At 31.7% G+C, this 13816-nt stretch overlaps 1 protein-coding gene across 7 annotated transcripts in view; it reads left to right on the top strand.

Moving 5' to 3' along the window:
- LOC148273376 (uncharacterized) overlaps positions 1–13816 on the top strand; it is a 182252-nt gene that overhangs the window by 153950 nt on the left and 14486 nt on the right. For 6 of the 7 annotated variants that reach the window (XM_088238785.1, XM_088238780.1, XM_088238781.1 and 3 more), the window contains 3 exons: positions 9891–10134; positions 12789–12942; positions 13630–13744. In XM_088238785.1, the coding sequence (XP_088094911.1) occupies positions 9891–10134; positions 12789–12942; positions 13630–13744 (513 nt within the window). Of the gene's footprint in view, positions 1–5392; positions 5521–9890; positions 10135–12788; positions 12943–13629; positions 13745–13816 lie in introns of those variants that run through there. The other variant, XM_088238786.1, reaches the window with a different exon arrangement.

Here is a 13816-nt window from a genome sequence, read left to right as displayed (position 1 = left end):
TACTGTAATATTAACACTCTTTTAATAATAGTTTTAGTTTTTGTTTTGATTTGTGTTTATAAACTTTCCAGACTGTTTTTAAAACATACAATTTAAAATAAATAATCAAGAATAGAAATTGTGGTTAAAACTTGACATTTGATTTCACATGTTTTACATTTTCTATAGACACACATTACATTACCTAAAAAGTGCCTGTGGGTTCTTTTTTGACAAATAATTGTAATTATGATTTTTTTCACTTGACTCATCTTTTGTTCAGATTAGACTGATATTTTCTCCATTACGAAAATAACTTGGATTAAAGTATTACTTTGTTTTTGTATTCCTCATACATTTTTAATGTTTCATCCGTCTTTTAAAACCCTTATGAATTTTTCATTAATCATCAATAATGCAGCATGAAGCATGGTTTTAATATTTATGTCTACCTACTATGACTGAAATAATATTGTGATAAAAAATGTATTATGGTAACCCCTTTTGAGCAAAAAAATCACTAAAATTTCCTACTGAAATCATATTGCTCTTGTGTTTATTTTTGACTAGGAAAATCCACTGAAACATGTCAGAAGGGATAATTCGTAATTCAATTTTTTATTGGAAACATGCCTCAAATAACAATTTGATATTTAAACCGAGTTTAATATAATATTAAGTATATTATTGTTGGAAATTATATCTTATAAATTTATTCACATTTATTGCTTGGTAATCAATATTTATACGGAAAAATTAAATGTGGGGAAAAAAACAGAAAAAAAAATAGTTGCATTTTAAAAATAGTAATAGTGCTTCAAATATAAAATTCAAAACACATTTTTACTTGATTAGTAATTTTATTTATACATCTGTATAAACAGTACATGTTTTAAGTAACAAAAGTGCATGTTTGTAATCAACAGTTTTCTGAGGAAAAGTAAATATTAATTAAACTTCATCCATTTTCTTTTTGGTGCATAATGTCATGTGCATATTTTGCTCAAATTTGTTTTACTTCTAAACCAACGAGTGTAATTATTTCCATAAATATTTGAATATTGATCATGACATGAAAAAAAAACACTTTATTTTGAAATATGGAGTAATTTTTCAAATTAAAAGCAATACTTATGAATTATTTCACCTTAAAATTGTTGTCAATTATTACACTTGTTCATTATTTTACCTAATCACACATTCATTATTCCTTTATCACACCTAATGGTGCACAGGGCACTGCATTGGTACACCAACCGCAGCATATTATGATTTTTTTGGTTACACGAAGGTAAGATGATCAGTCTTACACTTCAGGTGCCAGTTCAGGGGCTATAAAACATTATAGCGTAAAAGCACATTTTTAAATATATTTTTTATGTCGCAAATCAAACCCGAATCTTCTTGCATGGGCGCGCTGACCATTTGACCATGAAGCGGACATTTTACCTATTAATTAGTAGGTACTACAGATTATTCCACCTTTTTTTTCATACAAATAAATATACTATATTTTGAATGTCTTAACCCCAGTGCGGGTTTTTTCTCCAAGATTAAACTTTCAGATTACACAATTATCGAGGCAATTATTTTACTTTTTGAGTCTTCTGTCTTTTGTAAGTCCTGACTCAACGCGGATTTTATTTCCAGTAAGTCGGGACATGAATATTAAAATAATCGTGAAATAAAACAGTAAATTATATAATTTTATTAACCCTTATCTTAGCAGAATGAAATAATTTTTTCTTTTTTTTAAATATTTGATGGTTGAAAATGCTTCAAAATCCCAAACAACACTTTTTTTTTGTTTTAATATAAGTTTATTATGAATTTTTATAATGCAGTAAAAAATGGAAAATATGGTAAAGCGGCTTTTACTTAATACAGTTTTATTTATTTATTTTTAAGAAACAAACAGTCGACAATGATATAGTAACATTAAAAAAAATACAGTTTAAAGACAGACCAGCAAAGTTTCTAAATAAGAATCATACATATTATTAAATTGTGTTACAACAACAGGGTGTGTTTATGTGCATTTGTATTTTACTCGTATTTTAGTTGATTAGATAAAATGAAATCATATGTATCCTAAAGGACAGCGTTTCCCATCCGTCGGTCCGCAGATATACTTGTCGCTTATTTTTAAATTCCTGTAATAAATAAAGCATCATTATTTATTTCTTTACCTTTTATAAAATAATAATTAAAACCAATAAACAAAATACAATATAAATAAATGTTTTTATACCTGCTCTACCGGTCTGCAAAATTTTTCTCCAATTTTCACCGGTCCGCAAGCTTTAAAAAGGGGGGAAACGCTGCTATAGGATACATTGCCAAAAAAGGGTGTGAAAAGTGGATTACTGAAAACCAAGATTGTGGAAAATTATAAAAATGTTCAATAATTTGTACAACGACCTACATGTAAAAGCTTAGCCACATTACAGCATCACCCAGTCAATGCCAAAATTACAAATTTTGTAAAAACATCACTTAACTTGAGGATTAGTGTTTAAAACAGGTATTATAATTCTATTTAAATTCTACTATTATCATCATCATCATCATCATCATCATCACATCATGTACCAGGGGCGAACCGTGTATAGAAGCGATTATGCGCAGCTTACATTATATTTGACTAACCGTAATAATGTTTTACTGTAACTTTATTTACAGAAAAACAAATAAATAATTACCATTTATTTTAAATCATTTCCACTGTTCGTATTTTTATCCTAATATAAATATTAATATTAGTAAAGCGCGCCCAGCGCCTGCGGTGAGCCAAGAAACTAGCCGATTATTCCAGCTTATTTTTTCATACAAATAAGTATACTATATTTTGAATGTCTTAACCCCAGTGCGGGTTTTTTCTCCAAGATTAAACTTTCAGATTACACAAATTATTTGCAGATTCTTGATTTGGAAAACAGTATTTCAAACATTATTTCTTAAGGGCTATTTTTCTTTGACGTTGTTCAGAGTAGTTCTTTTTTTTATGCATTTTCATGAAACTTTACCCTACAATTGAATGCTCTCATTTTTACCGCGCTTATAAAAACATTTTTTATATCCAATTTCCTAAAGGGCTGAACTTTCTCATACTCACTAAAACACATTTTTATCAATAAAAAACAAATAAAGGTTTTTTTTCATTAACATACATATTTATTTAACTTATTATTTTTAAAAAGGTATAAAAAATAATTTAATTTGCCGATTTCAGAAAAAGACTGTTCTTTTAAATGAATATACTTTTGCTAAATATTTTCAACCTTAACAAAGCTTTACTACCTTAAGATGCTGCCCTATAAACATACAAGAGCGTCTAGTTGTAAAATGTTACCATTGTAAAAAAATAATTTAGTTAAATTTTTTCCATCTGTTTTACTATCTTTCTGAGAGTACGTATCGAGAGCGGCCTTGTAGTCACTCAGTAGATAAATACAGACGATCATTAAGTATACCGTCTTGGTAATTGTCAAGAGCATTTTTTACTTGAATTGGGATTTATTAGAGTTTATGTAGGTACTTTTTATCACAGAAGCCTATTTAAAATATAAATGAGAACTATTTTAAATGTTAATCAAGTAAAGAACGCGGACTAAACCTTTGGGGTCATTCATTGGTTGCTTTCGATCATATGATGTGGCGATGACAAGTAGGTAGAACACACCCTAGGTAGATACAGATAGTACAGAAGTTAAGTACACCGTCTCGATATGTTCAGATGAAGATAGCGTTCATAATTGAGGCCCTGCTAATGCTTAGCATTCTTAGCATATAGATAGTAGGACAAAGTCTTCAAAGAGATGTTTTATTAGTTTTAATGTGTTTTTGACAAATTCCATGGGTATTATCCAGATTCTGGCAAAAGAATTACACCAATAGGTGTTTGCGATTAAAATACTTCTTGCCAGAATATGTATAATACCTCCTTATTTGGTTACAAACATGTTGAAAATAATGAAACCGCTTTTTCCATAATTTCGTTGGTGGTTTGAAACCTTTGTCCTGAACTCAGTTGATACATATTTTAGTTGCTTAGCAGACAAAGGAACAGTTGTGTACTAAAACTAGTATTACGGATATTCAATTTATTTGGATGATTTTACACAAAATGAATACACATTTATTTTGACTTAATTTTGATTTAAACTAGCTATTTTAGAATCAGATTTTCTTAAGTATATTATAAATAAAGTTTTTGATTCAATTTAAACCAATTTTTTTCTGTGTTGCTTGCATTGATTTTGTTTGAAAAAAATATGTAGCTATAAACATTATTATCTTTTACGTCAGAAGTATATTTCTGGTTAATTTACGTCATGATAAATTTTCTTCTGTGGTTTTGACCCTTTACACGTCATGTTAAAAAGTTAATAAAAATTTAGCTTATTAATGTATGTAATATGTACTTATCAGTCAAACTTTCTTTAATATTTTCTAGATAATGCCTACTTAGGCCAAAACTCTAGATTGTTAATAAAGATAATGTATATAATTTTTATTTCCTTTCTTTATATCTACTAGTGGCAAATATTTTTTTATTATCGATTAAAAGAGACAATTATTTGACTCATGAATATTTTTTTAATGACTATTGTATTTATTTTAGAACATTATTTGTTCTTATTTTACGCAGGTCGTTAGTCCCATGAAGTTAGTACATGCGTCCACATAATGTTGGTGAATTAATAATTTAGAAATAAATAAAATAGGATGCAATAAAATGTGCCCAAGCCGATGAAGAATACATTTCGCTGTGTGAAATAGAACCAGAATCCTGGGCGAGTGTTTTCGACTCGATGGCACTCTCACGTGAAAATTCTAAAATAGGAAAACGAGTGGAGATAAGACCGCCTTGTAATGCAGTGGTTAGCGTCTTTGCCTACTATTCTTGAGGTCCTGGGTTCGATTCCTGGCAGGGTGGACGTGAAATATTGATTTTGAAGGTTGTTTAAACTTTATTATTACTGTGGCCTCAAACCAGGCATTGACAGGTCATAAGCCCTGTAAATGCCTAGACTTCCATAGCCCCTTCTCAAAATGTTTTCCCTCTCTGTTTCAACAAATTTAATTAACATTAATGAAAGTGTTTGACCCCAAAGTTAATGCGTTTAATATAAATAAGAATTATTTTTAAATGTTTTCATAAAAAAAAGTATACCGGTTTTAATTATGTAATAAACATTGTTATGCTCCATTTTAAATTGCAAAATGCAAGGAGTTCGGCCATCTTGTCAAATGGCAGTTAAATGAATAGTCACCAATACTTGGACATTCAGGAGTGGCTTCCCAATGGATATAATAGTGTGTGTTTGTATCATGCATGTGTGTGGTATGATCTCCTGTATGCTCCATTTAAATGTCAATGAATCATTTCCTTCTTATCAAGTGACTATTGTACACATCACAAGTACACTCATAAGTTTAATACCACTAGGGCGAGTGACATTATGTTCATATTGTTTTGCATCAAAACTTCTAGAATTAACTGTGAAAATGTGCCTATTAGACTTACTAGAAACTGTGGTATGTGCCGTTTTGTGCGGTTTTCATTAAATATCTTTCAATTAAATTGAGTGAAAATTTAAAAACGTCTAAATACGAATGTGGATTTGAGAATGAACTATAAATACCTAGATATAGTTTATAAATCCAAATTGGCTTGTACAGACTCCACTCAATTCCACCTCATTCGCAAGAAAAACTTCCTTCCCAGTAGGGTGGTTTTAGACTGGAATAAATTGCCAAACTTGTTGTCCATTCCATTTCTGTCAACCAGCTCAAATACCGTTTGGATGTTTTTTTGAAAGAAGAAGAACGCAGACAAAAAACAGTGCTCAAAATATAGGCGCACTAGCAAAATCCGCCTTCCAAATAACAAATAATAATAATTAACTGATTATTTTAATAACGCTTTTGCTGTTTTTTTTTCAATCATCAATGGAGTTGTATAGTTTTTCTGCTTCTCTCTTGTCTCTCGCTCCAGAGATGATCAGAGATAATCCACCACGATTCAGGAACAGGAAAACTTGTCGAAATCCGGCGCTCCCCAAACACGAGATTTGGAGATCGTGCTTTTGCCGTTGCCGGCTCCTCTGCCTGGAGCCAATTATTGCCTTCAAACTTATGAATCATCAACAGTCCCAGTCAGTTCAGATCCCAACTAAAATCTCACTTCTTTAGATTATCATACCCTCAACTTTAAATCAGAAAATATAATATGTCACTTTAGTTTAGTTTGAATGTAAGCTTAAGTATACAGTTGTAAAGCGCCCTTGAGGTGATTTTTCACAAAAATGGCGCTATATAAATCAGCCAAATATTTTTATAATTATTTTTATTATTGGAAAATTCTGATTGAGAATGATATTATAAATTTCTTTAGGTTTCATTACTTAGAAAGCAGATACTTAGATAAAATTTTAATCATCGATACTACAAATCAGAATTGGCTGGCAAATAATGAAGCATACTGTTAACTAATACAATTACTGAAGTCTTACTTGATCAAAATCATCATCATTAACCTGTCTGCACCCCATGTTGCATAGGGCACTGAATTTTGAAACTAAATTCAGCCTAGTTTGATCATCCTTTTTTTATTTTTTTTGTCACATTTAATGTTTATATCTTTTGCATAATTTATAAAAACTTAATTGGTCTTTTTATGTTAAAAAAATGTTATTTTTAATACTTATTATATATGACTGTATGTTTTCTGAATAAAATAAAATAAAATAAATAAACAAATAAATAAATAAATCTGTTACATGTCGGTAAGGTGACCAGTCCTTACGCTTCAGGTGTCCAGAAACAATGGAATATTGCAGTTCAAAAAACCTTTAAAAATCACTATTTCACGTCTACCCAAACCACGACCACAAGAATAGTTCTAACGCGTCAACCTCTACTCAACCATCTCCACTCGATATCTTTATTAAAGATTTTTTCCAAGAGCAGCCATCGAGTCGAAAACGCTCATCTAGGGTTCTGGTTCTATTTCACACGCAAAACTGTATTCTTCTTCCGCCTGAATACAGAAGAATGACATTTGATCAAAATACTTTAAAAAAATTCTGTACCTAACCCAAGGTTTATTGAAAATTTAAGATAAGTATTATAACATACTTCATTTGTGCCATACTCAATGAGATTTTGTTTCACATTTTCAAGTGCATGCAGCCAATGGAGTTTCTATATTAAAGGAGTAATGTTTAATTACCATCTCGAGTTTTTTAATTAACATTCCTCTATAGAGTGTAAATTGTGTCAATGTACAGAATGTGTAACTTGTTTATAGCAAAATGTTTACAACAGAGCATGATCTGTTTAGAAAACTAATATAGAATTCAGTCAGTGGTATCTTAGACCACTATTATTATTAAAATAGTACCTTTGTTATATTGATAGAGCATATCTACATATAAAATAGTGTAGGTTCTTTGCATTATCAATCATTACTATTATTAGAATGTGATATGGCGTGATAATTACTACAACTCGGTTACTTCAAAATCAGCATTTTTGAGTAAAAATACATATTTGTATCTTCCTCCATAAATGGTACAAATAGACATATCCTGATTCATTCTAATCATTTTGTAATTATTTGAATGTATGAGTTGGCTATTTGTAGCATTCATCGAGGAGGATAAAAAAATGTGTTTTTACTGGATAACTCACAAATGCTGATTTTGAAGTAACTTAGTTGTAGTAATTACTCAGCGATACATCATTAATGAAATGTGATGCCATTTTGTTTATTTAGAAATGAGATTAACTTGACAATGATAGTTTCTATAATATTCCTTATCTTCACTCAGTGCAATGTGATTTATAATTTATTTCATTCCGTGTAATAAATTTGATGTCAAATTAAAAATTCAACATAAATTTTTTACAAGTTGGTATTTTTATGTAAAGTTTTATCTGCAATATAATCGATACTTTCTACTACCAAAGATAACTTATTATTTATTTATACATCAACGGTTCAAAGAACCTTTTACAAAAACAAAAAAAAATTACAGAAATAATCACAGCAGTGCACAATAATCATGTAGTACATAGTATGAAATAATAGAATAATTAAAACTAAACAATTTAGTAAACATGTAATATAAAAAGTTAAAAAGAAACATAACATTTCTAAATAAAGATAGCAATAACCATGAGAAAATCTTACGTACTAAATATAAATATAACAGAGTAAAGTTGAGAATAACTAGATAATAATAATTAAAAAATCAATTGTTGACCGGTGTTTCAATGGAGATGGGGAATTTCAATTCAAAATGCTAAATCGTAGGCAGAATGATAAATATGTTCTCAGTTTCTATAAATCTTGATAAAATTTTATGAGAAATGTGTATGACACGAATGTTGATGGATGCAAAAAACGAGAAAGACCAGGAAAGACATGACATTTCCAAATCCAGCAGATATTTGAATTCTTGAAGTTGGACATATCTAAAGTCGGAATAGTCGGCGTCCGTGCATGAGTAGATAGATGTATGAATATAGAAAATGTCGGGTCTCTCCTATCTGCCTAAATAAATAAACTCCATTGGAAGCAAAATCTAGTACCTACATCTATTAAAAGAAAGTGTGTTTTAACGGAGTCCTGGTCCCATCCCTGATGTATGGGAGCGAAGTATGGACTTGGAAAAACAGGGATGAAAGTAAGCTGAATGCTGTCGAAATGCGATCTCTCAGGCGAATGTGTGGTAAAACTATGTACGATAGATGCACAAATGTTGAGATCCGTACATTATGTAAGGCTGAGACAAGCATTATCGACAAAATCAAGAAAGGAGCTCTGCGCTGGTTTGGACATGTAGAACGAATGGACAGCGAGAGAACGGCTAAGAATATTTACAATGCAAATGTTGATGGATGCAGAAATAGAGGAAGACCGAGAAAGACATGGCATGACCAAATCCAACAAATACTTAAAGATGGACATGTCAAAAGTCGGAATAATCGGCGCGCGTGCATGAGAAGATGTATGAATGTAGAGGAAGCGAGATCTGTATGCAAAGATAGAGTGTTGTGGCGTTCTATCCTCTCTGCCTACCCTTACGGGGAAACGGCGTGATGGTTTGTTTGTTTGTTTTGTTTTGTTTTAATAAAAAATACAGTGTATTATTAATTTATGCATATTTATTCATCATCGGTTCAAAGAAACTTTTACAAATAAATGTTTTACAGAATAATCAAGCGACGAATAATTTATAATGTAATACATAATATGGAATATTTTATTATATAGTATATTTCATTTAGTTTTTACTGCCTTGTATAAAATTGTATTTTTTGACATTGTCTTCTTTCTAAATCATCATCATCATTCCATGTCTGCTCCCTAGTTGGAGAATATGGTATCCACAAAGAGCCTCCATGCATCTCTATCGTCTTTATCTCTATGTCGAGAACCTGATGCCTTGCTAAGTAGGCAAGCGTGGTTAGGGCTCTCAGGAGGCACCGCAGTATATGGCCTAGCCAAGAGTATTGCCTCCGCTTGACGATAGCTGTCACCGGAGTTCTCTTATTACTTCATTCCTCATAAAGACAAACCACCGCATGTAAATAGGAATCAAATATTTTCCTTGTCTCTGACAACTATGTCAATGTTGATTTTATTTATGCTTTATTAAGTTTGTTCATAAGAATTAACACAACTTTTTAATAGCATTACATTTTCGATCAAAATTTATTTACAATGTATTATTTCAAATGTTGATATGTTGATTTTTGCTTATTATTTAAAAGTTTTATATCCCCTACTCGAAGATTTTCTTTATCGCTGTCTATGCTACCAATAATGTAAAAAATATTTATAATCATGTTTTTAAATCTCTCAAAATAAATAAACTAACGAGTTTTCTGACCCTCAGGGCGAAGAGTCGACTGCCGGTTCCCTGAACAGCATGTCGCTGTGCAAGTCGGAGCTGCTGTTCTCTCCGGTGCGCGAAGGCGGAGAGCCGCCCGCCCACTTCTCCGTGGACAGCCTGGACTGCGAGGGCCTGGACAGCGACATCATCCTCACTTGCCGGGCCAACAAGCACAACTACACCATCGCCTTCCAGGGCAGCACTACCATGTACTCGGAAGACAGCGACTGCCCCGAGCCCGCTAACGGTAATCAAAACTCAACTTGTTACCACTACTACCACTGAGACATCACCAAGGCAGATCTTTTTTTATATATTTTTAAACATGAAAACGTATATACAAGAAACTGAACAAAAAAATCATAAAACTAAGACAAACAAGGACAATAAAATAATGGTATACAATATGGTCATAAACACGATAAACATATAAGACTTCGAGCTAAACCATCCCAATCCATCTTCATCCCACACCGTTTTAGTGGCGAAGAGATCTACAAAAAGCCGGAAGATTTATCCCATAGAATTCCAAGTTATGTGACGAATTGACTAATCTACACATTCTGGACATTGGGGCATAAAAACAACAGTTGCTCTTAGAAGATTTAATAAATAGCAGATGTTGACTTCTGATGACATGGTTGGGAACATGAAAAGAAATTGATTGCAATAGAGATGGGACATCACTTATAGCATTAAGTATTTTGAAAATTTTACGTTTCTCCAATGAAGACAGATTAAAAGATTGCTCTATTTCAAAATGAGAATAATTACCCCTTTGCAATCTGAGCAACCATACCACTTTTCTTAGAAAACGGTGTTGGACAGTCTCGATATGGTCAATATGAGTCCTACAGAATAGAGATCAAATTGGAGAACCATATTCTAGATGGGGTCGAACTAGTGAGCAGTAAAGATTCTTTATGGTATTAATATTTTTGAAGTCCGTCGTCATTCTATTGATAAAACCGAGATGTTTGAGAGATTTCTTCACAATATTATCAATGCGTTCACGATAGGAGAGTTTACTATGTAAAGTAATGCCTAGATCCTTTATTCCTTGCTCCACATTCAATATTATAATTTTTTGTATACACACAATATTGAACAATAAAAATAATATGTCCTCACTGGAATACCTCTTGCCGAGGACATTTCAATTTTATTTTATTTTTTTGCAGTTGGTAATACACATAGAAAACATTATACAGACAGAAAATTTGCAAAACATCAGAACAATATGGCGGGGTAATTACTACAACTGGGTAACTTCAAAATCAGCATTTGTGAGTTAACCACTAAAATTATTACAATATGATTTTCAATCACGACATGTCTATTTGTACCATTCATGGAGGAAGATACAAATATGTATTTTTAGTGGGTAACCCATAAATGCTGATTTATAAGTTTAATGACCTAATTTTCGTAATTACCCCCGATGTTACCCACTGTTTGAAAATACAATACAGAAATATCTTTAATGTTTCTCTATATATAGGTACCTAATTATTAGTTATTTTGGAATTTGGAATTCGTAATCCATTTTTATCGTTCTTTAAGTCATATCTCAGTGAAAGGAAACAGTTTATCAGGGAAAATAATTCCATTTCAAACAGCATGTATCTTCAGGTGTACCACAGGGTGCTCACCTTGCTCCTTTGCTATTCAATCTATTCATCAATGATCTAAAAAATGTTTTTCTTACTTCATCAATTTGGCTGTTTGCTGACGACACTAAGATCCTCAAACAGATTGACAGCCCTTCCGATTGTTCACTATTACAATCTGATTTACTGTCTTTTAGCACCTGGTGCTCATCCAATAATCTACATCTCAACATACAAGGTTATGAGATTTTTTCGTCTGGAAAATCCAAACATGTACGACTACTCACTGAACTATGAAATATTATCATCTGTGTCTAGTATACGAGATTTAGGTATGATACTTGACACTAAACTTTCTTTTACAATTCATATTGAACATGTTATCAACAAATCCTTAAAACTCCTTGGATTTATTAACAGAAGCATAACTGACCTCAAAAATATCAATACCCTTAAAACTCTCTTCTGTTCCCTAGTTCGCTTGCACCTAGAGTATTCCTCTGTTATCTGGTCTCCATATTATGATGTTTACATAAAAAATATTGAATCAGTTCAACATCGATTTTTAAGAAAGATATGCTGGAGGTTGGGCTTATCCAGAGACCAATATACGTATAATGAGTTAGAAACTAGCTTAAATATATCTTCCCTTCAAGACCGTCGAAATAAATTCGACCTTCTAGTCCCATTTAAAATTCTCAACTCACTCTTTGATGTGCCTGAACTATTGAGCTTAATAAAATTAAATACCCCTACTAGAAACCTCAGACAAAACTTACTCTTTCATACCGATAACCATAGAACTAACTGTGGTTTTCATTCCCCTATGCCCAGAATTCTTAGGTCTGCCAACAAACATACCAGTCTTGATTTCTTTGATAACAAGTTGTCTTCTTTCATAAGATCACTGAATCTAATTAAATTATAAACACCTCTCTCCCGCTTCCACTCCCACCTACTAAATACCACCGTGTCTTTCTGTTTTCCTTTATAATAATTTTCTATGTATAAATATGTCCTTAAAAATGCCCATTGGGCGTATATATAAATAAATAAACATGTTAAAAGAACTCTGCATTCAGTATTGAAATGGAGCAAATATTTTTTTATTGGTTCGGCCAAATGACGCAATCCATTTCTCTTCCACCTGCCTCCACTATCCATTTTTTTATAGCCTTTTTAAATATTGATTTACCAGGTGGCTATATACTTCAATATTGTACTGTCTCTGAGCATAAGACAAATCATCCATATTGAATAATACTTAATTGTATGTTTGTCGGTGTTACAGAGAAACACGAGTTAGAGGGCAAACGGCCCCCACACCTGGATAGTGCTAGCGCCAGTCAGCACCGCTCCTTCCGCCTCTCCCGTCCCTCTCACGTCTCCATGGCCAATAGTGATACCACTTGGAGCAAACTCAGGAGCAAGTCTCAACTCAAGAGGTATGCATATTTATATTACTCCTAATATGAATATTATAAAATTATATAAAATAATGTAAATACGTTAGTGAGAGTTGAAAATGCCTTGTTACATTTTTTTTAAAGCTTTGGGTAGTGTTGGATTTGGCAAAGTAATAAAATGTTGAACATAGGATATACATACGTATAACTTCTATATTTTTTCTTGATAATCAAATGTTTCGTCTGTGTTCTTTTCATATTGATATGCCATGTTTTATTTTTGAAATTTTTGTATAATATTTGTTGGCATATATTTTTTTCAATTTGCGTTTTTTGACTTATATATATAATTTATATTTTAAAAATGTATCCGTTTAAAAAAAATTGTCAATAAATATAAAAAAAAGAAAAACCTTGTTTTAGTTAATTATTCGTCCCAACTCAACACAGGACTTTGGTCCCATGGATTTGGGTCTGAAAAAATGTAAAATAAAGTACAGTGAATAATAAAATAAATAAAAAACTATGTATATGCATTATATACTCATTAAATTTTCATGGTCATGTTTCGATCAGTTTTGAATTATGTCTTAGGTCATTAACTCTCTTACCATTGACATTTCATCTGGAGCAATTTGCAAAACTACCGTGTAGTTGATTGATTTCTCTTTATTGTTTATTGAATTGAAGGTACTTCTCACTAATGAATTTATTGCTTGTTTGAAGACATCCGTCGGGAAACAACAATACGCAGGAGTGTTCTACAGACAATGGTGGCCCACTGAGGAGTGCCAGTGCTCCTGACCTGAGAAATGATACATCTAACGAAACCGGCACACAAGTTTGTATTTTTTTCATTTCCAAATTTTACTAGTTTTAAAATATTTAATATACGCACAATGATAAAATGTTT

Source organism: Micrasema longulum, unplaced genomic scaffold (genome assembly GCF_059751315.1).
Source record: "Micrasema longulum isolate JH-2025_06_02 unplaced genomic scaffold, ASM5975131v1 h1tg001969l, whole genome shotgun sequence".
NCBI classification, from domain to species: Eukaryota; Metazoa; Arthropoda; class Insecta; order Trichoptera; family Brachycentridae; genus Micrasema; species Micrasema longulum.
Note: the sequence above shows the minus strand (reverse complement) of the source record. Positions and strands in the feature narration are given on the sequence as shown.